General features: G+C 32.5%; 1 protein-coding gene across 1 annotated transcript in view; it reads right to left on the reverse strand.

Moving 5' to 3' along the window:
* LOC114324591 (uncharacterized) overlaps positions 1-20,076 on the reverse strand; it is a 52,135-nt gene extending 32,059 nt beyond the window's left edge. Inside the window, exon 1 of the mRNA XM_028272457.2 lies at positions 19,743-20,076. Coding sequence (XP_028128258.2) covers positions 19,743-20,040 — 298 coding nt within the window. The 5' untranslated portion in view covers positions 20,041-20,076. The remainder of the gene's footprint in view (positions 1-19,742) is intronic.
* Positions 20,077-26,006: the final 5,930 nt, after the last annotated feature.

The following is a 26,006-nucleotide window of genomic DNA, read 5'->3' on the forward strand; positions in this document are numbered from 1 at the left end:
TAAATTGTGATGGCGGTGACTATTTCTTTATGGCGCTAAATCGGTCAGTTTAGTTCGATTTTTTGTTATATGTAGATAATCGATTTTGGTAGTTCCAATATGACACAAAATCTAAACATGGGATAAAAAAGTTTATTTAAAGAAAGTTTATTATTTTGTTCTTGTTAATGGCGGTACATACTCGTTTTTGTAAAACATATTTTATTTAATTATAGAGTAAATTCAATATACTAACATATTTCTCAAATTGGGCTGCATACTGTCATTCTTTATTATAGGTGTTCCGTGTATGTGTGCCAAATAACTGGACAAAATATTCAAAATCAAATCTGCAATCTTGGAACGATTTTCGTGTTTTCCCTAAAAGCATATCAACGAGATGGGATAAACAATTTAGGCGAATGGCGGTAACCCCTAAAATTACGATATACCGACCACGAATATCAACTTTAAGGTGAATAATGAATAACCAATTTTGGACATTTTTTATGTTTTCGATGTCGCTGAATTCGAATATGAAATTTATTTTCTTTTAGAGTTGGTGGAACATGTTCAAAAATCAAATTTTATAAAAAAATGCGAAAAATCAATTTTGATGATTTTTCAACTTTACCTCGCTGTATCTTTGGTCACTGGAAGTTTTGAAAATTTTACTGTGTCATCTACGAAGTATTTAGATAACAATTAGATTTGTCTAAAATGTTTAAACAAATTAAAGGAGGAGTTTTTAGTTAGTGTCATGTTTACTTAAAAAAATTGAGTAACAAAGTTTTTAGTTTATAATATTAACCAAAAAAGCTACAAAACATAATTCATGAAGAAGTTTTCTGGAACTTTTAAGTCAAAATATGCAATAGGAAAAAAGTTATGTGACATTATAGACGAGCGGCACACCCCAAAAATGCTTATTTCTCGAGATACTGACCAAGGTGTGGTGAATGGATAATTTTTGTCATACTTTATGCTTTTTAATGGTGTTTTAATACTTTCTACGTGGGTGAACATTGTCAAAATTGCAGTTTTACCCTAAAAATAAAAAAATTAAATCACGTTTTTTTTGCTTTTATCTCGCTATAACTCTGTTCCATTTTAATATTTTTTTCTGAAATTTATATAGTATATATTTCTCACCTTTCTGAAGACAATGGAACCTGTTTGAATCTTTATGTCCTGATTCCTGAATTGTGAAGCTTAATCGCAAAAGTTGAGTGAAAAAATTTGAAATTTAGCTTGTTTTATCAAGATTATGTTAAAATATAGAGTACAAAAAACTTTTAGTTTTAAGAAAAACGTGACTTAATTTTTTTATTTTTAGGATAAAATTGCAATTTTGACAATTTTCCTCCGTCTAAAATTCAAAATACACTTTCGTTTCCAGCACCATCGAAAACATAAATTAAGACCAAAATTAGCCATTCACCACACCGTAGTCAGTATCTCGAGAAATAAGCTTTTTTTGGGGGAGTGCCACTCGTCTATAAAGTCACATAACTTTTTTCTATTGCATATTTTCACTTGAAATTTTTTAGAACACTTCTTCATGACTTATGCTTCAATGTTATGTTGGTTGTTATGTTAGAATTATAAACTAAAAAGTTTGTTACTCAACTTATTGAGGGAAACATGAAACTAACGAAATCTGACGATAACATGTTTAAAAATTGACAACTTCTCCTTTAATTCGTTTAAACATCTCGGACAAAATTTATTGTTATATAAATTGTTCAAGGATGACACAGTAAAATTTTCAAAAGAAAATGGATACACCGACCCAAGATACAGCGAGGTAAATATGAAAAATCATCAAAAATGGTTTTTCGAATTTTTGCATAAAATTTGACTTTTGAACATGTTTCACCAATTCTAGATAAAAATAAAATTCATATTCGGATTCAGCGACCTCGAAAACATCAAGAACCACCAAAATTTGCCATTCACCTATCATGGTCGCTTTTTCGATTTTTAAGCCCCAGATTGGGGGTGTGCCGCTCGCCTAATTAGATATATATCAATCCAGAGAACAAGCGAGGTTTCGTCTAAAGTTTGGCAATAACGACTACTTGCAAATTATAAAACAACCATCTAAAATCCATAGAATACAACAAACCTTTGTTATTAGTGTTTAAAAATTTCTACAAAGCGTTTCACTTGGTAGGACTAAGTGGTGTAATTAAAGGATTAAATGAAAGTCGTACTGATAGCCGATATTCCAGATTAGTATACATTATTTTTTATAGGAATACGACAAACGTAAAATAGTTACGCGAAAACAGTAACGAAATAAAAATTTACAAAGGTGTCAGACAAGTTGATACATTGTCACGTCACAGCTGTCCTATAAAGTGCTTTTAAAATCCTTAATTGGAATCATAAACGATAATTGCTGAGGGTAAAGACTTCATTGAGTCATGCTGCTGCTTTGATAGATGCTTTGATAAATCAGTACTATGTGAGAAGACTGGAAAGAGCCTGTAAAGAAATAGGTTTAAAAATAAATATCCCCAAAACAAAATACTCAGCAAAAGTTGAACTTATTGATAAGTAGGTATATATCACTTGGACAAAAAATTAGAATGAACATAACTGGCAAGGACACCCAAACAGATGAAATATCAAGAAAAATATCACATGGATAGGCAGAATATGTAGCTCTTAAAAACGTATTTAAATACGGATTTATATCCAAGGGCGTAACAACAGTGGCCAGTGGGGGGGGGGGGAGGGGGGGAGAGTAAAATATCAGGGACCCCATCTTGTCGTCTAAAATATGTAAAAATATGTCATTGATATATTTTTTAAGCATGCATACGCAACGTTTTTCAGCAGTGCCTGGAAATCTTCAAAATCTTCCTCGATTCGATTTAGCAAACAATGCAGAAAAACGTCCAACCAAAATCCAGACTACAAACTGTGCTTGGTGTAAAGCAGAACTACATGACAACATTAAAAATTGTTTAAAATAATATTAACTACCATAGATTGTGAGTAGAGAATGACAACTAATAATTATTATGGAACAGTTTGAAGAATTTGTCTTTCCATCTATTTTACAAAATGAAGTACTACTTTTACATTCCAACTGTAAAGAATTTTTATCAAATCTTTAGTCAAAACTATACGTCATTTTTACAAGAATCCAAAGATTTTGCTACTGACTGTGGCGTTCTCTGTACTTTTAAAAACAAAAGGTTTGGTAGAGTTAAGAAGCATTTTGTTGAATTATAGGCATGTTTCTCGGAAATCTCGATGTAGTCATTAAACAAATTCAAGCTGGATTTATAAGTATGTACAAAGTGAACAACGATCTTGAAGTCTTATATCCTAGAAGTGGATATCTTTTCCAATCGGATCCAGATATTTTTGCAGGAGTCAGTAAATTAATTGCTGCGTACCGGTCAGATCTAAGTAAAGAGTTTTTGGAGCAACTGCAGTTTGGTAGAAAATCATTGTTGGAATCGGCGAACTCTATTATTTATGATGCAGTCAAAATTATTATTATACCAGAAGTGTGTCATGCGTACATTTTGTTTTCAACTTTACCCGTCACGACCACTAGTTCAGAGAGATATTTTTCTCAGCTTAAATTAATAAAACCATATCTTCGTACTACAGTGTCAGAAGTTATCTAGCGCTATAAGTATTGAAAACGAAGTTGCCCATAAGATAGATATTAATAAAATAATTGTAGATATATTCGCTGATAGTAGTGCACGAAGAAAGTTTTTCATCTAATAGAATAATACTATGTCATCATCATCATCATCATCATCATCATCATCATCATCATCATCATCAACAGCTATTCCATCCATCGTCGGCAGGGCCGGCGATAACGGGCCTGCAAGGGATGCACTGCAGGCGGGCGCCCTTGTTTGGGGGGCGCCAAAATGAGCTTTTTTCTGCTGGTGTTATACAAAATACTAATTTAAAAGAAACAGAGGGGCGCCTATTGTAGTTTTGCAGACGGGCGCCTTATACCCTAGCACCGGTATTGCATCGTCGGATGTAAGCGTTCCTTAGGTATGTCCATTCATATCTGTTTGCTGTTTTTTTTTTTTCATTTAGTCCTGGCAAGCCATTCGCTTGATGTCATCAGTCCATCTTGTTTGAGGTCTGCCTCTACTTCTTTTCCTTGCCCTTGGTCGCCACTAGAGAATTCGCATTGTCCAGCGGTTGTCTTCCATTCTTCCTGTGTGTCCTGCCCAGTTCCATTTTAACATGACAACCTTCTGGATGACATCTGTTACTTTTGATCGCCTTCATCTCTTCATTGGACTTGCGATCACTGAGCTTAATGTTGAGCATTCTCCGCTCCATAGCTCTCTGAGTCACTTGAAGTTTGTGGACTATGCTGTTGTTAAAAGCCCAAGTTTCGGTTCCATATGTCAAATCTGGCAACACGTACTGATCGAACGTTTTTGCTTTTAAAGTGTTTGGCAAGTTTTATTTAAATACTGTACTAATTTAAGTACCGCGGGCTGAAAGTCCCTTAGAATAAACAAAAAGTTTCTTTTGAATGGGATATTTGAAATTAAAAATTATACTAAATTTTCTTTTTTTCCACCCCTGTAACTTACTGAATTATTATAGAAGTTTTTTTTAAACACTAAACATTATAGAAATGTTTGGGGACTTTCGGCTCTCGGTAATAATGTAATCTTTCATTCTGCGTCTTAATTTTTCAAAAATACTTACTAGTTTTCTCAGGATTCGAAAAAAATGAATGCATTTAAAAAGCATTGGCACGAAATTTTGCGACTACGCTCTTAATTTTTGTTCTATTTTATTCTATACCAATAAAGTTGTTGTAAATGATAGTTTTATACCAATAAAGTTGTTATAAACAGTGCACAAATACACTATATGTATACGTTTTTGTTACACAAGTCGCATTTAGAAATTTTTTAAAGGGAGTCCCATTTTCAATTCTGCGGGGGCCCCGACGGAGTTTGTTACACGACTGATCATATCGATCAATCTGAAGCCGAAAGTCTTCGATCAGTATGTTCTGACGGTAATAACCTACGGTGCGGAAATACTGTCCCAACAAAAAAGCAATGCTTCAAAACTAAGAATAGCACAAAGAAAGATAGGGCAAAATGATAGGAATAGCAATAAAAGAAAAGATCACAAAGAAGCTTTACGAAACAGAACCAGAGTTACCGAAGTTGCAGAGTGAGCTATCAGATTGACATTCAGGTAGGCTGGCCACGTGGCAAGGCTAAATAATGTAAGATGGACATGCACGTTAACCGAATGGAGACCAAGAACAGATAAACGAAACAGAGAAAGAGCACCTACACGATGGAAGGATGATTTGGGAAAGATGACAAAAATTGGATCCATACTGCATAAGACCGCGCACTGTGAATACAAACATGTCCTGAAGTGGACTTAAAACGGGCTGATGATAAAAACTGGACTTAAAAGAGAACCAGACATAAATAAAAGCAAAAAATTAGTATACTGGAAACTATGAAATTCTTAAGAGCGCCCATAACTTATAACCTCCCAGTAGACAATGTAAGTACAATAATTATAAAATTAGTGGACGAGGAATCTACAAATTTCTGAATAGGCCAAGCAACGAAGCCCTAAAAAGTCCAAAACCTTGAAACTTTGTGCACTAAGATGAATCGTCATGCAATTTTTTGCATTCGATTCAAGAGACTGTCAGGCAATTTTGTGAACTAAATTGATCTCCGGTCAAAAATTTTGTGCATGAGAAAATGCATTTTCAAAGTGTATCTCGAAGGGATTGAAAATAATGAATTTAGAACCCAGGAAATATTGACGGAAATGAGTTAAATTTTTATGCTCGGTTTTGGAGGTCAGTGAACACAAATTTCTTGACGGCGATGGTCTCCGAGGTACCTGGTGCCCAGGGTGGAGCTCGTCGCCTGGGACTATCGAATAATTCGCGGGACGATCGAATAATTCGCGAAATGAAGATTGGATAAGAAAACTGAAAAATACGCATTCAATATCTTTTAAAAATCTATCGAATGCCACTAAAGACAATCCACCCACTCCAACCTCTGGAGGTGGAGTGGAGGTAACTTTAAAATCCTAAATAGAAACCCCCATTTGTTATTACAGATTTGGATTGCTTACGTAAAAATAAGCTACTTTTATTCGAGACATTTTTTCGAATTGTGGATAGATGGCGCTATAATCTAAAAAAACGAGTTATCGTGTTACCATAGGTAAATTATAGAAACGTTTTAATATCTCGAGAAATAGACTTCCAAATGAAAGACCAAAAAATACGTATTTTACCACGACTTAAAAGGCAACAATGAAAATATTGTGGTAATGTTTACATGCGTCGACAAATAATGACCCATCTCTATTCTGAACTTGGCACTACTTGCCCGATGCTGCCAGTGGCAGTGGCACTGACACTGACACTGGCTTTGAGTGCATGTAACAAGTGAATCTCTCTTGTTAGGCACCTGTAGAATGGACTTGATTTAATCTTATATACAGGTGAACGAACATCCTATTTAATTTTTATGACGAGTAGATAGCCAAAAACGATGATCGTTAATCAAAAGGAAGACCAAATCAAAATATTAGAAAAAATAACAACGTGCGAATATCTGATGATGGCAAATTAGATGCGGAAACAATAAATAGAGGAAATAGATCCACACGATTTTACGACACGATTAATACAACAATAATAGGATACAAAAACGAAAAAATGTCAAGAGAAAAATTAACAATAAGTACTATAACAGTGTATGCAAGTGAAAACTGAACAATTCATAAAAAACATGAATAAAAAGTTAACGAAATCAAAATGAAACCTTTGAGCAAAATTTGAGGGAAAATTAAATCGGACAGGATAAGGAATGAAAATATTGGCAAAGACAAAGCTAAGACAAAAAAAAATCAGAAAATTGACAAAGCAAAAACCTATTATTGAGTAGGTACATTAAAAAGGAAGCAAATTTTCTCGTTCGGGCATACTAATAGAATGTAACCAGAAAAAAATACAAGGCACAGAATTGGGGAAGACCCAGAAGGAAATGAAAAGATCAGATTGAAGAAACAGGAAGGAAAAAAGAGGAATAAAACTATTGAGGAGTTAAATACAATGACCAAAAATAGATATGCATGGAAAAACGTGTAACGGAAGAACCGAAATCCCAATCCGACTCTTGAGAGGGCATAAGGATTTGAAAAGAAGAAGAAGAAGGATAGTAGGTAGTGAGATTTAAAACGTAATTGTTTTATTTATAAATGATTTGAATTGATGAATGTTTGAGACACCAAAATATCTAGGTGAAGACCCTTTAAATGTTATAAAGTTGTTAAATCTTTAATCTTTTCTTTGATTTTACATTAGGCCAAGTAGGAATTCCCCACACCGTGGGTTTCTAGTCCTTAAATTAGAACCTTACAATACTTAGTCTAGTTCCTACCTAGAGTAGTTGAATTTTGTCACTTATTCTTCTGGAATATTCTTTGTTTTAGTCGTGTTAATTTTCAAGATAGTTGTCTTCTTCATGTGATGCCAGCGTATCCTGCCCTCGATACTAGCTATGCGTTTTAGATTGCCCTTTTTACTACTTTTTCTACGAATTTCTTCGTTTCCTACCCTTTCTCCCAATGTTATCCCTGGCAATGATATTCCATTCTGCTTTCCTTCACTTGTAATTTACGTGAAGACGTTCTTGTGAGAGTACGTTGAGGCATTCGAATTATGTACGAATAGGTAGGAGAGACAAATAATTACAGGCTATTCTTTTAAGCTGATAGGAAAATCACGTTACAAATATCACGCTGCTATCTTCCAGATGCTGCCCATCACTGAGTTATTCTCCTTTGCAGCTCAGCACTTTAATTATATTTGCTAATTTTTACCATGTAATGTCCAAGATATGTAGCTGCTAAAAAATTGAAATTAGACTGTCTTCTACCCTCAAACAGGAGCTCTAAAGTATGCATATTTAGGCAAAACAGAGTCTACAGAACGCTTCTCGGGAACAAAGACCGGGGTCTCAGGGACGAATGTGTATTTCTAACAAAATAACAAAAATAACCTAAAAATGTATTAACATTTTCAATTTCTTTGCGACACGAAAATGCAGCAGCTGCATAATACTCTGGTTAAATCGGAGAGTGCAGGAAGAGTCTATACCGGTTTCGGAGGTTTTTTCCTCCTCATCAGTAGTCCCATATCCTCTTCTCTCCGATTTCCCAATGTACCATGCTTTGGGCCTTTCCGAATTGCAAAGAACGAAATGCCGCGGATGAACTAGAGCCATCTACCGAAAAACAAAATAAGTTATCAATCGAAGTAGCACAGAAAACGACAATAAATATCGTTCCCATACCATCAGATTGACAACAGGTGGAATACTTTCTTTGGTTACAACTCCCCGAGATTTTCAAAAATTATAAATCATACAGGATGCGGAGGAAATTAAGATGAGGGAATTTTAAATAATTCATGTCCCATCTGCTCAGCGTGGTAAAAGTTCCAACAAGAAAGATTCCTTAGGTACCTGGGGAAATCGAAGAGAAGAGGATATGGGTCTACTGACGAGAAGGAAAAAATCTCCGAAACCGGTATAGACTCTTTCTGCACTCTCCGATTTAACCAGAGTATTATGCAGCTGCTGCATTTCGTGATGCAAAGAAATTGAAAATGATTATATCTTTTGTTGAGTACTAAGGAATCTTTCTTGTTGGAACTTTTACTACTCTGAGCAGATGGGACGTGAATTATTTAAAATTCCCTTATCTTAATTTCCTCGGCATCCTGTATGATTTATAATTTTTGAAAGTCTTGGGAGGTTGTAACCAAAGAAAGTATTCCACCTGTTGTCAATCTGATGGTATGGGAACGATATTTATTGTCGTTTTCTGTGCTGCTTCGATTGATAACTTATTTTGTTTTTCGGTAGATGGCTCTACTTCATCCGCGGTATTTCGTTCTTTGCAATTCGGAAAGGCACAAAGCATGGTACCTGGGAAAATCGGAGAGAAGAGGATATGGGACTACTGATAAGGAGGAAAAAACCTCCGAAACCGGTATAGACTCTTCCTACACTCTCCGATTTAACCAAAGTATTATGCAGCTGCTGCATTTTCGTGTTGCAAAGAAATTGAAAATGTTTATACATTTTTAATTTATTTACTCTTTTGTTGAGTACTAAGGAATCTTTCTTGTTGGAACTTTTACCACGCTGAGCATATGAGACGTGAATTATTTAAAATTCCCTCATCCTAATTTCCTCGGCATCCTGTATGATTTATAATTTTAGAAAATTTCGGGAGGTTGTAACCAAAGAAAGTGGTTGTAACCACCTGTTGTCAATCAAAAAAATAATCTAATTTCGGAGATATGCCTAAATGTTTTAGTGCTGTTTAGTGTTATAAGATTTGGATAAAATCGATAATTGAATAACAATATAGAAAGTTTAGCTGGACTCTGATAAGTCGAATTGACCATTAAACAAATTCCAATGGTTCTTTAAAAGTCAACAGCCTTGAAGCAGGTATATGTAAGTTTTAATTTACCAAGTTATTAAATTTTTATTGCCACTTTGATAACTTGGATGTTGAAATATACTTTAAATTATTTTGATTTCGGTAACAGCCTATGCGTTTGTTACTTAATAGTAAGATGAATAAAAAAAATGGTAATACATAATATGTAGGTAGTTACCATCCATTCACTTTTTTAAAAATAGAGATAATAGGTAATTATCAAGAAGTCAATAATTGTTACTATCATAATATAATCTAATAGTGAATAATTGACTCTTACTTAACAATTGACAACTAAGAAACTAACTTTAGTATTTAAAAGTTATTTGACAGCGTAAAAAATTGCTGAAAATTATTTTAAACTCTTCAGAAAATACATACTAGAATTAAATATTTAATAGCACCAAAACTTAACGTTGGACTCTTAAACAATAGAGTATGTTGGCGCTCAGAGCAACATTGGCGTAAGCCACAAATTGAACATTTTTAGATTAATTTATCAATAAAAGCAGAAACATTTAACCTTCTGATTAACAAGGGTCTACACAACCTGCCTCTATATTTGGCTAAATATCGGCATCCCATAAGCATAATGGAAATGCGAAGGGTCTTTTGACGGCCGCCTCCCTCACTTTTTCTGTCCACCTCTTTCTTGGTCTTCCTCTCTTCTTTCTTCCCATATCTCTCGCTTCATATATCTGTCTTACTATTTTTTTCTCCTCTTCTCAGTACATGTCCAAGTCGTCTAAATTGTCTTTGTTCGACTGTTGTTGTAACTGGGTGTATTTTCAGATTTTCTCTCTAGGTTTGATATCTAATTTTATCTTTCCTTGTTTTCCCTCTATTGTTCTCAAAAATCTCATTTCTGTGCTAATTAGTCTATTAGTTTGTCTTTTTGTTAATGCCCAAGATTCACAGGCATAGGTTAGGGTGGGTTTCACAATCTTTTTTACTATTTCCGTTTTTATATTCTTAGGTATTTCTTTCTTTTTTAAAAAGTTGCTCTTAATTATATTGTACAGCTTAACTGAACATAAACTTTCAAAAAATAAAATACGTGATCAATTTAATTCCAAGTGATGCGATGGGAATACGTGGCAACAAAGAAATATATTTACTTGGAACATGAAATGACAAGAAGAAAAGACATTGGCAACATTGAAATTTTCAATTTTTCACATAGTTTTTGAGGGTTAAAAATGGCCGAAAAAACCTAAAAGGCTTTGATCGATGCCAAAAAATTATTTTAGAAAAAAAAAACAAAAAAAACCCTAATCCTTCCCCTCGCCTGGCAAGGTCTTATGCTGTTCAGAATCGCCTGTTATTGCACACGTTTCTTCTAAATGACTTACTCAAACACATACTTAAATTTAAATTTTACAGGAGAAAGTTTATTTTACCTATGCACTTTTCGATTCACCTGGTAGATACACGTGCAGGGCTGACTGATGCCTGCAAGGTCATGGTTTTTAGCATTGATGTGCTATGACTTGTCACTCTACAAATTTCTAGTCTTACAAGAAGACCGTTACTCGGAGGGTCCACTAGCTCTTAGAATATCAGGGCGTGGTGGCATCCTAAATATTGTTAGCTAGCTGTCTCGATTAGTTGCGATCCTGTACCAGATGGACAGCTTCATCTAGGGATGTTTTCACCATAGTCTTTATTTTGTCTGCAAATGGTGTTGTTTCCACAATAGTCTTGCTATGATGCCGAAATAATTTAGGTATGTTCGGTTTTCTTTTTTTGATAGCCTGTTTTTTAATGGATTCTTTCAGAATTAACAGGTTGGCTCTAAGCTTTGTCCAAAACACACACAAAATTCTTGTGCAGGCCCACATTTCACACATTTCAAAGGTTTTCATCCTATAAAAATAAAAATGTTTACCATTTTTATTCAGTTGCAATGCGAAGCCAAAACTGTCTTAATTTTTACTTAGGTTAGAGAGCGCAGCCATCACTCTTATCGACGATTTCACCTCTTGTTAGAGGCTCTTCAGAGAATGCATACTCTGCTATCTATACTCCAGGTAAAAATTTTCCGTCATTCATCACTTTTGCTTTCATCTTACTTCTATCAATTTTTTTGAGAGTTCGTCTAAATGTACCTTATTATTCTTTTTAATTGTTCGATCTTTCCATTTAATCATTCACAGAAATTAATAAAAAAACTTAGGGAAATAATCAAATAATTATATTGGGAAATTTTTGGGAATAATAATTACAAATGCAGAAATATTTTAGTAAGATGGGAATAAGGATAATCTTAGATGTACAACAATGCACCTGATCGTCTAGAAATTATCTCCGAAGCAAATTAATAGTCCAGGGAAATAAGATTTTTCTCGTGATATATCCCCCTCCAGGCCGAAACCAAATTTTTTGAGTAGTATGGACATCTATCGTAATAAGCTATATGATTCCTGCAGCCCATTTTGATGATATACATAGCTATGAACAAAGTTAAGCATTTTAAACAAATTTGAGAGTAAGAAATTCATAAATCGTCTAAAGAATTCAAATATGGCGTTCGCTGAATATGTCTACCCTTATTGGTTGCTTAGAAAATTGCAAAATAAATCATACATTTTGAGTTTTTATAAATATTCATAACTTATGTAAAAATTAACTTAGAACCTCCTTATTACACGAATTGCTGAGACTTCTGGTGCTTAAATTATATTTTAAATTTCAAAGCAATTGGTCAAATAGTTTAAAAGTTATTTAATTTATTTTAGTCAGAAAATTATGAGGTTACAGTAACACTTCTGACAGTTTATGGAAGAAGAACATTTATACTATTGACTTAATTAAAAAAAAAATGACAAAAATAATTTTAAACAGTGTAAAATTATTTTGCAAAAACACGTCGATTTTTTGCTTACTCATAAACAATTAGAATAACTTCTTAACCGTTACCCGTAAAAAAAATATTTTTTCATATTTGGAAATAGTGAATTTTTATACAAATTTAGAAAGAAAAACAATTGCCCTAGAACAATTAGGGACGAAGTTAGCCCCCTTTTTTTTAATTCACATGTTTTTGCAAAATAATTTTGCAGTACTTAGAATTATTTTCTGTCATGTTTTTAATTAAATTAATAGTATAAATCTTCTTCTTTTATAAACTATCAAAAGTATTAGTGTAACTTCATCATTTTCTGACTTATATGGTTGCAAAAAAATTAATTTGGGATAAACAAATTAAATACCTTTTAAACTATTTAACCAATTGCTTTGAAATTTAGGGTATGATTTAAGAACCACAACTCTCAGCATTCCGTGTAATAAAAACGTTCTAAGTTAATTTTTACGTAAGTTATGAATATTTATAAAAACTCAAAATTTATGAATTATTTTGCAATTTTCTAAGCAACCAATAAGGATAGATATATTCAGCGAACGCCATATTAAAGTTTTTTATACGATTTATGAGTTTCTTACTCTTAAATTTGCTTAAAGTACTTAACTTTTTGGTTATAGACGAAAAACGAAAATTTACCGTTTTTGATTTTCATTTGTTTATAACTATGTATATCATCAAAATCGGCTGCAGGAAACATATAGGTTATTAATATAGATGTCCATTCTACTCAAAAAATTTTGTTTCGGCCTGGAGGGGGTTGTGTCAGCAACAGGATATTTTTTTTCCTTATTTCTTTGAACAATAAGTTTAAAAAGGATTTATTGGGTCCAAACTTTTGCGTTTGTTTTAACACTAGCTCCTATATGTATAACTAGTAAGTACATCAAAGACCAAATACCCTAGATGTTCACCAAATGCATTAACGTAAGGGCACTCGTTATAAAAAATATATATAATATTCCTTAAGACTTGAAAATTGCAGAACACATAATTTTTAAGTCAAATGAAAGTTAAGAAGACAAATATGAATAAATTCCAATATTAAAAAAAAATTACAAAAAACTCATTGGTGGTGATTTAGTTGTTGAAGTATATCTTAACCCGGTTAACAAGAATAAGTACATTTTTATTGGAGAAGATAAGATTTTGCTTGTGGTTTTTAAATTTCTCGACCGGAAATCTACTGACCACTAATTATTAATATATGCAAAATATTATAGGTGCTATCACATAACTGTTTAAATAGCTGTCTTGGGAATTTATAATCTAGTTGTCGTTACTGAAAAAATGTATCAGTTATTAGACCAGGGCGCATCTGTAAAAATATTAGTACATTTGGACGTTGAGAGGTGACTCAAATTTTTTTGCAGAAATTGCTTGAAAATTACTTAAATAATAATATTTTAGTTATGCTGACCCTCAAAAAGGTCCGGAATATTGTTTAAATAATCAAAATGTCAAAAAATGAAGGAAAAATTCGATTTTTTTCTTCGTTTTTTTGATTAAAACTTAAAAGGTATTCATTTTTGAGAAAAGTTTTACTGACATAAAAGTTGTGTAATTAAATTTCCTACAATATAGAACTGGTTAAAAATTTAAAAAATAGTCACTCTTGTTGCAAAATAGCAATAATTGCGAAACACTATACAAAAACAAGTATTCGCATTTTACGTTTTTCAACCATTTGTGCTACACTTAGGACCTTCATGTTTCACCCAAAAAGACTTTATGATACAATAACACTATCCTATAAATTTCATTAAGATCGGTTTAATGGATTTTGCAAAATAAATTTTGCAATCCAGCTTTCGCAAAAAAATTCATTTTTTCAGAATGTTACAGGACTGAAAATAAAGCAGATAGCAAGTTCAATTTTTTTTACTTATAGAAGTGTACTGTACCTTTCTTTTGCAATTTGTAAAGCTAAAATCGATTAGCTACCACGGCGACAGGAATTTTTTAAATAAACATTAATTATTGGTGCTCCGCGCAGGACAGCGGATAGTTTGCTCTGATTGGGCATTCCAATGACCTTTGATAATGTTTGATACATTTTAATTTTTATTACATTTCGATACAAATAAATAAATTTGTTTATTGCAAAATAAAAACACGTACTCTATCCTTTGAAATAACACTTTCTTTAGCAAAAACTTTCTTTGTTCATAATATTTTAACTTAGAGAATACAAGTTTATTATTTTTAAACATATGCAATAATTGTTTAAACAATATTTTCAAAACAATAATAATATTAGTTTGATTTTTGTGGAATTAAAATATTAAAATACAACAAAATATAGAGTAAGAAAATAATATATTAAATAAAGATTGGAAGAAATTTTGATGGAAATCAACTTGTGTGAATCGAACACCGCTGTCCTGCGCATAGCACCAAAAATTAATGTTTATTTAAAAAATTTCCTAACGCCGTGGTAATTAATCGATTTTAATTTTGCAAATTGCAAATGAAAGGTACAGTACACTTCTATAAGAAAAAAAGTTCAACTTGCTATCTGCTTTATTTTCAGACCTTCAACATTAAAAAAAAATGAATTTTTTTTGCGAAAGCTGGATTTCAAAATTTATTTTGCAAAATCTATTAACCCGATCTTAATTAAACTTACAGTGTTGTTTTAATATATCATGAAGCTTTTCTGGGAAAAATATGAAGTTCCTAAATGTAGCATAAATGGTTGAAAAACGTAAAAGGCGAATACTTGTTTTTGTATGCTTTTTTGGCAATTATTGCTATTTTGCAACAAGGGTGACTATTTTTAGCCAATTCTATATTGTAGAAAATTTAATTACGCAACTTTTATGTCAGTACAACTTTTCTTAGAAATGAACAGTTTTAAAGTTATAATCAAAATACCAATAAAAAAATCGAATTTTTCCTTCATATTTTGAAATTTTGATTATTTAAACAATGTCCCGGACCATTTTGAGTGGGAGGATAACTCAAATATTATTACCTATTTGAGTTATTTTCAAGCAATTTCTGCAAAAAAATTTGAGTCACCTCTCAACGTCCATCTCAAAACAGATGCGACCTGGACTATATTGATTGACTTATAATTCTGTAGAAATAATATAATATCGAGGTAAAGTAAATAACGATTAGGTATTCTAACGCCACAAAACATCTATATTTATGATATCGATATCATAGACTTACAACAATTAGTACCTACAACTTTCTGATGTCCAATGACAAAAACGCTTCTTATTTTTTTTTCCGTCAAGCCATTTATTCTTAAATTTACCGACGAAATAACGAATTTATTCCTTTCATTTGCACCATACTAAACTCCATACTAATCTTTATTTATTGATAATTTACTGTACGACAGGTTGCCTATGAACCTTGTTTGACAGTGACAGTTGTTATGTAAGTTAATAATAGTCTTGTTTTAACAATAATTTGTATTAAACTGCGTTTTAGACTAAAAGTGAGTTAAACTTTTTATAAAAAGTGGCGATTAAAGCAAAGTGCTTGTGAGAAACAAGCTTTTTATTGTGATATTTTTCATCACATGCATGTTTGGAAGTTTATTAATGTTGTTCTGAAGCTATTTCCTTGTGGCATTTTTATAATTACGTATTTTTTATGGGAAATAAGCCACAATTTTACTAAAAAATGAATTTATTAACGTTTCGAAGCCCAAATCGGGTTTCGTTGTCAAAATAAAAAATACTATTAAAATAAAACAAACATGTTGTTGCTAAGTAAAAAAAATTGCCAATATAAATGAGTCAGATTAAATAAATTATTAGAAGAATTTTTTTTTACTTAGCAACAACATGTTTGTTTTATTTTAATAGTATTTTGTATTTTGACAACGAAACCCGATTTGGGCTTCGAAACGTTAATAAATTCATTTTTTAGTAAAATTGTAGCTTATTTCCCATGGAAGTTTATTGACATAAAAATAAAATAAAAAAATGAACCGCCAAAGAAATTTGCCAATGGAGGAGGCAGTGCGAGCATCGACTCTCCTAGATGAAGGATATTCAATGCTATCTAAAAATAAAACACTGAAAACGTTTGCTTTCTACACTTCCACAAAATTTATTACAACTAAGTGAATACAGCTGTTTCGGCAGAGTACCTTTCTCAAGTGATATAGTTTACAATGTGTTTGCCTTTTAAGTCTTTAACTGAAGAAGTTGAGGAGTGGGGAGATGTTTGTCTCGAGTTGGTTGTTCAGAATTATTTCTGTATTTTTCAATTTATTAATTTCCATAGATTCTAAAAATCCATCAATGATATTCAATGCGATACATTGCAGGTTTGTTAGGAAGACACCATTCCAGCATCAGTCGCAAGGTGAGGCAATATAATGAAACAGGGTCGTACCATCGAAGACCAGGGCAAGGGCTAACCGTTGCAATAATCAAATTGATGATCGTTTTTTGAGACAACGTGCTCTCAGAGATAGAAAATTCATCAGCAATTTGCTTAAAAATTAACTAGCAGATGTTCGAAATGTCGCGATATCGTCTCGAACAGTTAGAAGACGTTTACATGCATCAGAATTGAGCAACAGGAAACCGGCCAAAAAACCCTTGCTTACCAGAGAACACAGGGTTCATAGTAGGGATGGTGGTTTTTGACAAAACACTGGTTTTCGGTTATACCGTTTTTTTTGCTTACGGTTTAACCTGGTGGTTATAACCGGCCAAAAAAACCGGTTTTTCCAAAAACCGGTTTTTTGTTTTTTAATCCAATAGGTTACAATGTTATATTTACAATGCACTGTAGTTTGCGATACTCCACTCGACTCGATACTCGATATCAATATCATCAAAATTAGTACTATCGAAAAAACATCAATATCAATATAATTAAAACACAATTTTTAATAAAACCATTTAATTCTATTAATTATTATATTTATTTATTATTTTATTATTATTATATATTTATTGATTATTATTAAATATAATATAGGTAGCTAAGATTAATAAATACATACTGCAATAATATACAATTTAACCCAACCAATTCAACTTATAAAAAATTTCCCAGACTATTTCAAATGGGATTTAAAAAAAATAATTTTAACGTAAATATTTTACTGAAAAATAAATTGGATAATGCAATTTATCTTTTATTTTTACTACCATCAAAAAAAAATTATCATGTATTTCTTTTAACACGTTTGTATATTTGTATAATAGGTACATTTTAACTCATTTAATACTTCCTGTATAAGTGTATCGTTTTGAGAACTTAGGAAAATCCTTGGAGATTCGTATTCGCAATCGGTAAATTGATATTCATAGTCAGAACATTATTTTTGGTAATCAGAAAAAGCCATTCACCCACTTTCAATACTTTCAATGTCAAGAGTCTAGTGTGATAAATAGATGATGTTTGCGTCTACTTCATCCAGATCACTTCTTATGTAAATATTATGATTACAAATAACTTTTCAACGAAATATTATAATAAAACTTAATTGTTTCTAGCTGGTGTGAGTTTGCACTTTCAGTTTGCTTCTATCTTTATAAAATAAAATTTGAATTATTTTGTTTGGAATAATTACTTGAGAATAATAATTATGATTGGGATCCAAAATAATACCTAACCTAATCCTAATAACCGTAAAAACCTAATAACCGGTTTTTACTTTAAAAAGAAAAAACCGGTTATAACCGGGACAAAAAAACAACCGGTTATTGCAAAGTAAAAAACCGAGTTTAGGTTAAAACCGGTAGGTTTTTCCCATCCCTAATTCAGAGATTGAATTTTGCAAGATTGCATCAAAATTGGACCATCGATGATTGGAAACGAGTTCTTTTCTCCGATAAGACTAGAGTAAGCCTGAAAGCTCCAGATGGTCGTGAGCGTGTCTGGCGAAGGCGAGGAGAAAGGTTTGTCAGCTACAATATCTCTCCTAAAGTACCTTTTCTTTTGGGGGGAATTTGTTTTGAAGCTCGTAAGGAGTTGGTCCCCATACGTACGAGGTCTATGAATGCCCATTATTACTTAAACAACATCATTGTAGAATATGTAATGCCTTTGCTCCATTTCTTGGACCTATTTTTTTATTCATGCAAGACCACGTTCGTCCTCATGTGGCTCGACAGGTTATTGGCTACCTAAATGATGTTGATATTCCATTATTAGAGTGGCCACCTAACAGTCCGGACATGAATCCTATAGAGCATCTATGGGACTATTTTAAAAAATGATTGGAAGTCGCAGACCCCCTATTGCCAATCACAACCAACTCATTGAGGCCTTTATTGAAGAATGGGAGAATATTCCGCAAGCTTTTGTTGAACATTTGATCAAGCATGCCTCTACGCATAATTGCAGTCATAAAAAGTAGAGGAGGGCCTACACGGTATTAGTTTTGACCCAGATGCCTTTTATTTTGTTACTTTACTGATTTTTTTCTTTTTGCAATTTGGAGTTATGCTAACTTATTTACGCATTTCCGGCAAAAACAATTTTTTAACGAAAGAATAAGGCAAATTAAGGTCATGATAAAGACATGTTGGACTTATTTGTAGGTGTTTATTATTATTTCAATGTAAATTCGTTTTATTTGTGTTCATATTGTAAATATTTAAATTAATTAAAGTGGTGCGTTAATTTTGACCAGGAGTTTATATAAAAAAATCTCGTGAAAAATATTATGTTCCCGAACGAACCAGAGCTTTCTACCTTGTATAGTATAATAATCAATATTTTAGCTAAAATAAACCTACCATGATAAGAAAAACAAAAACTGATAAAATAATAAAACTTAGAGTTTTTCATGAATCAAAATTCAATAAAGTTCAGTAGCAAAAAATGCTATTGTCATTTTGATTCTATTCGTTCTTCCCTACCCAAACATATTATACATAATATACTAACCACTAACCTATTATGTCTTGGGTCCACATTTAGCAAAAAAATATTACCTCCATAATGAGACTTTTTTTATTCAGTTATTCATGTTGAGTCGGAAAACTTTTCTATTTTGGAAAATTTTCCAAATAAAGAAGTTTCTAAACTTTGGTGCGCCCGACAACTGGAGTACCATTAAAAATTTGTCGGGCAATCTTATCAGTTAATTGCAAATATTTTTATCAAACAATCCCGCAAAAATCGGCTTTGACGGTATAAATTTTATGACTCTTTATGATGTGTGCGTACTATGGAGTCACAAATGATGATTCTTTGCAGAATTGAGAAACCTCTTTATTTAGAAAATTTTTCGAAATAGAAAATTTGTCCGACTCAACATGAATAACTGAATAAAAAGAGTCTCATGACGAAGATAATAAATGTTTTTTTTTCAAGTGTGGGCGCAAGGTCTATTATATACCTTTTTGATTTTAATAATTTCATTAATGAATAACTGAATACTTACCGGCTTCTATGCTTCGTTTTTCGCTGTCTGGTATTCCAACCCTAAGTTCATTCTCTCTCAGGAACCTTAAGCACCTTTCAAATAAATCTTCATCTCCTTTAACACTTTTACCCGATCGGTCAGACTTTTTTAAGCTCACTAATCCTCCAATATTTCCTTGTTGCTCAATAACGTCAACTTGAGAAACTAATTCTTTCTCTAAACATTCAAGAGAATCACCACATTTAGTATTTTCTTCGGCCAAAATTTGACAGACAAAAGTCAAACATAATAATGAACATACCAAAGTTTTATTCATTGTGTTGTTTAACAAAATCAGACTAAGTGTTAAGGAAAAAGTGACACTTCATTTATATTTTTCATTGTTAAACATTGGCGGGAGATTTTTTGATAAAATATGTAACACGGATATGGCAAATACCAAGTTGGAGCGTGTATTGAAATATAATTAGTTTAGGTGTTAGTTGACAGTAGCATTGCAAATTTTGTTGTTGTTCAGGACTGGCTGCTAGAATTTAGCCATTTTCTTCTTTCAGTATATAATAATATCCGTTTTACGATATAATTATCTTATACTTATTCATTTTTTTTATAGTGCCTATCCCTTTCGGATGATGGCGACTACCATGTGGCAATCTGTACTTTGCACAGTACTCCTCTGAAAAGATTTGTGGTTGTTGTGTTAAGCCGCGTACGAAGATTTTTCGTCTAGGAAATCCTTCGTCTTCCTGGTCCACGTTTTCCTTCTACTTTTTCTTGCAATTTTTTTTTAATAATAAATGTACCACCGATGCCATGTTTTCTGTACTTCATGAGGTTTATCAAGCATTAAACTATAAACTGCACACTGCCACTGTTTTTTGTGATTATGCCACAGCTTTTGATTGTGTAAATCACGACATTTTGATAAAAAAGCTGGATTTCTATGGAATTGGAGGTATTTCTTTGAACTGGTTTTAATCTTACTTGGATAATAGCAAACAACTGGTTAGAGCAAATGATACAGACTCTAGTCTCAAAAATGTTGTATGTGGGGTACCACAAGGTTCAGTATTAGGTCCTCTACTTTTCCTTACCTTTATTAATGACATCACTAGTTTAAAAATCGATGGAAAAGTTTTTCTTTTGCTGATGATACCAGTATCACTTGGAGCAACTCAAATATCGCAACTCTTCATGCTACTATAACTTCTGATCTACTCACAATAAAATACTGGTCCGATTCTAATTTACTCTCTTTTAACGTAGATAAAAGAATAGCATTATCCTATAAAGGAGTTCTTTAACCCTTACCTCTTTATAACACCCAGATCAGTATCGTTGATTCTGTAAAATTTCTGGTAATTTTTTAGATAGCAACCTTAAATGGTCCCTTCATATCGATATGTTAAGCAAGAAACTATCCTCAGCTTGCTTTGCAACTAGATCTGTTTCGAAGAAAATGAATTTAGCCTCTTCCAAACTTTTCTTTGTTCGAGTCCCATCTTCGATATAGTCTTCCATTTTGGCGTTCTGGTACAGCTGCTCAATCCGATGTTATTTTTAAATTACAAAAAAGAGCAATAAGATATCTGTTTGGCCTCAGAAGAACAACACATTGCAGAAGCTACTTCAAAGATCACAAGATTCTAAAACTACCTTCTTTATATATTTTAGAAACTGTTTGTTTAATTCGTAAACATCTACATGTCTTTCCAGCAAGACCTAGACTTGACTATTCCACCAGAAATTCTACCTTTGACATCTATTTACTGATCTCGTCCAGTGAGTTAGTAAAGGAATATATATTATATTCTGCAAAAAAAAACTATACAACCATCTCTCCCTCTACAACTTAAATCTGCAACATCTTTCCTCAAGTTCCATAAATGACAAAAGCGTATTTATCCGAAAGACCATATTATTCAATAGCAGAGTTTCTTAACAAGTAACTAAGAAATTACAGTATTCTTATGTATAAGTAGAATGTTAATCTATATTTGAGTGTCATATGCAGCAGCTAAACTTATTAAATTTCTTAAGGTAGATTATGCAATTTGCAATTTTTTTAAATTTTGCAATGTGTAGGTAGGTATATTGTTACTGTTTTTTTTTGTTTCACTTCATTATATTTTATTTGTATTGACGATTTATATAATTTAATAAATTTTATTTGTTTTTGTTTTTATTTATGATTCTTGTAAGCTTTGTCTATAAAACTGTTAAATTTATCATGAAAATAAAACATATTTCTATTCTATTCTAAAATTATTTGCAGTAGTCCATATCTCTTGCTGTTAGTCAAGATGTGACCGAGGTATTCGATTTTTGCGATTCGTTTTTATTGAGGTTAATTTTTTTTGTATTAATAATCAAACACCCTGACTAGGAACGTGTTCGCTGTAAGATATCTTCAGGATTCGACGACAAAGACACATTTTGAAAGCCTCAATTTTCTTGCAGGTGGCGTCTATGAGAGTCCACAACTCAACTCCATCCAAGAGTATAGGAAAGATATAACATCGTATCTAGTAACTTAATTTATATGGGTACTGGTAGATCACATTTGAATATCTTTTAAATATTTTTTGAAAATGCAGATCCTGCTTTCTGTATGATACATATGATTTCTAGGGAATGATTCCAATATTCATTGACGTTCGTACCAAGGTAGGTGTATGTTTCTTCTCTTTATATTTATACATTTTGCTTTCTTTATATTTAGTGAAAGTCGATATCTCTGACTTACTTTTTTGATTCTATTCATTAATTCCTGGGGAGCTTCAAAATTATCAGCAAATATCACCGTGGCGTCTGTGTATCTAATATTTCAATTAGTGGAATACTGATACTCTCGTTATATAAATAAGCCTTTTCAATGGCTCTTCATTTTCTTTTGTTGGTTTACTATTCTATTCTAAAATTATTTGCAGTAGTCCATATCTCTTGCTGTTACTCAAGATGTGACCGAGGTATTCGATTTTTGCGATTCGTTTTTATTGAGATTAATTTTCTTTGTATTAATAATAAAACACCCTGACTAGGAACGTGTTCGCTGTAAGATATCTTCAAGATTCGACGACAAAGACACATTTTGAAAGCCTCAATTTTCTTGCAGGTGGCGTCTATGAGAGTCCACAACTCAACTCCATCCAAGAGTATAGGAAAGATATAACATCGTATCTAGTAACTTAATTTATATGGGTACTGGTAGATCACATTTGAATATCTTTTAAATATTTTTTGAAAATGCAGATCCTGCTTTCTGTATGATACATATGATTTCTAGGGAATGATTCCAATATTCATTGACGTTCGTACCAAGGTAGGTATATGTTTCTTCTCTTTATATTTATACATTTTGCTTTCTTTATATTTAGTGAAAGTCGATATCTCTGACATACTTTTTTGATTGTATTCATTAATTCCTGGAGAGCTTCAGAATTATCAGCAAATATCACCGTGCCGTCTGTGTATCTAATATTTCAATTAGTGGAATACTGATACTCTCGTTATATAAATAAGCCTTTTCAATGCCTCTTCATTTTCTTTTGTTGGTTTTTCGTTTTTGTGTACATTTAGAGTATCAACTAAAAGGGGTAGTTCCCTGTTCCCTGGGTTGGCTGTATACCATATAGTTAAAAAACTCTAACATGAAGTAAAACCACTTCTATGTAATAGGTATATTTAATTTAAATTTTAAATATCCCAATGGATTGATTAAAATAGGTTCATTCAGAACGTTTTCGGACCTATCAGTCCATCGTCAGTGAATCTTTAGCTTACAATCGATATAGTTGAGTTTGATGTAATGTTTACAAATCTATTTCTTCAAGAGTTTAGTCTCCATGTAGGTCCTGATATTGGGATGTACAATATTGGATGTTCTAGCTCTACAGAATGTTGGGAAGACTTTATTATGTAAACATCTGGATATGAACCACGCAGACTAAACTCTGGAAGAAAGAGATTTGTAAACATTACAGCAAACTCAACGACATCGATTGTAAGCTAAAGATTCACTGATGATGGACTGATAGGCCCGGAAACGTTCTGAATGAACCTATTTTAATCAATCCATTGGGATTTTTAAAATTTTAATTAGGTAGGTATGCAGGCATGTAGGTCCTGATATTGGGATGTACAATATTGGATGTTCTAACTCTACATAATATTGGGAAGACTTTATTATGTAAACATCTGGATATGAACCACGCAGACTAAACTCTGGAAGAAAGAGATTTGTAAACATTACAGCAAACTCAACGACATCGATTGTAAGCTAAAGACTCACTAATGATGGACTGATAGGCCCGAAAACGTTCTGAATGAACCTATTTTAATCAATCCATTGGGATTTTTTAAATTTTAATTATGTATACCTATTACATAGAAGTGGTTTCACTTCATGTAAGAGTTATTTAGATTATCGGCTTACGGTAGTGTATCGTTTTAAGGTAAGTTTTCAGCTTTTTTTACTATAATTTACTAATATTGTATTAGTAATAGTATTAGTATTAGTAGTATTAGCATTAGTTATGAGATGAACAACTTTGTACACAAAGAACCTACCATCACCAGGTTTGTGAAGTTACAAAGAATCAGATGGTTGGGATCTATAGAAAGAATGGCAGTTAACAGTATGCCTAAACTAGATATGACCTGAAAACTAATCGGTTCCACAAGAACAGGTATACTCAGAACGAGGTGTATTAATAAACTGGAAGATAACCTTAAATACGTAAAGGTGAAGGACTGGAAGAGAAAAGCACAAAATAGAAGTAAATGAAGAATTATTGTTCATTCGGTTCTTTAGAGTAGTTAAAAATTTTCTAGGTAAAAGGTAGAACCGGCGGATTTTAGAAAAGGCTGCGGAACAAACGATCACCTACTGGTAATAAAAAATCTTATAGAAAAATGCACTGAATATAATAAACCACTAGCTTTAATATTTGTGGACTATGAAACGGCCTTCGCCACCGTAAATCAACAAAAAAATGTTGGAAGCCTTGACAGAATGCCTAACTGACGTCTTCTTCTTCGTCTAGCCATTTACGTCCACATCTGAACATAAGCCTCTTCAAGTCTTCCTTTCCATTGTTTTTTGTTGTACGCTACTTGTAGCCAATTTATCCCGGCAGTTCGTTTCGAATTGACTATCGGTATATAAATATAATTAAACACATATACCAAAACGCAACAGCCAGTGTTAGATAAGTGATCGTCAAACCCAGAAATTCCCGGTACCATGTAGAGTAGGTCACGGGGACACAATGTCGCCGAAACTGTTCACTACGCTTTTGGAATATATATGTAAAAGGGTAAAAGCGACAAGGGAATAAACATTAATGAAAAGCTTAGCCATCTGATGTTTGCAGATGATTTGTAGTGAAACTAAAGAAAACTGTAGTGAAAAGAACTTTTAACCTTTAACTACCCGCGCATCAAGTTATAACATAACTACACGCGTGGCGTACTTTGTACGCCACAAGAAAATACACTTAAAAACAGCGGATTTGTTTAATTTTTTTTTAAAATACACTTAGTTGTTTGTTATAAACCTTATGGTAGGGGAGCAAAGTATGCTAAATGTGCAGTCACTCGAGCGCTTTGGAGACCTATTGGGTTGTGAAGAGTAGGTCCTAAAACCAAAAAAAGTTAAGTAACATTTTCCATTTTAGTGGGCGCTTGCCATTTTTTAATTTAATTTTCCATTTCCAACAATCGTTTTTTCCGATCATAACGCCATCTCTGCATAATTCGAAAAAATATTTCGAATAAAAGTTACTTATTTTTTCGTAAGGAATCCAAATCTTCAATAAAAAATGGGGCTCCTATTTAAGATTTTAAAGTAACCCCCACCCCCCTCCGTGGGGAGTCGTGTTTGGTGCCATTCGATAGATTTTTTAAAAATATTAAATACGTGTATTTTACAGTTTTTCGACCTGATGTTCATTTCGCGAAATATCGCGGGATTCGTATTTAAAATATTAAATTTACCCCCCACGCCTCTCCGTGGGAAGTCGTGTTTGGTATCATTCGATAGATTTTTAAAAAATATTGAGCACATATTTTTTAGTTTTTCGATCTGTCATTCATTTCGCGAAATATTCGCTTTTTTTGTGAAATTTTGGGACTCGTCCATTTCCTTACGCCCGGCTCAAATCGTCAGATTTTTTAAATATACACTCTTTTGCAGATACTTAACTTACCTTACCTTAATCTGACAATTTCAAGTTTTTTTAAGGATAGATTTTTTTTTCGGGCCCCCCTTAACGAACTCCC

Source organism: Diabrotica virgifera, chromosome 6 (assembly GCF_917563875.1).
Source record: "Diabrotica virgifera virgifera chromosome 6, PGI_DIABVI_V3a".
In the NCBI taxonomy this organism is placed as follows: Eukaryota; Metazoa; Arthropoda; class Insecta; order Coleoptera; family Chrysomelidae; genus Diabrotica; species Diabrotica virgifera.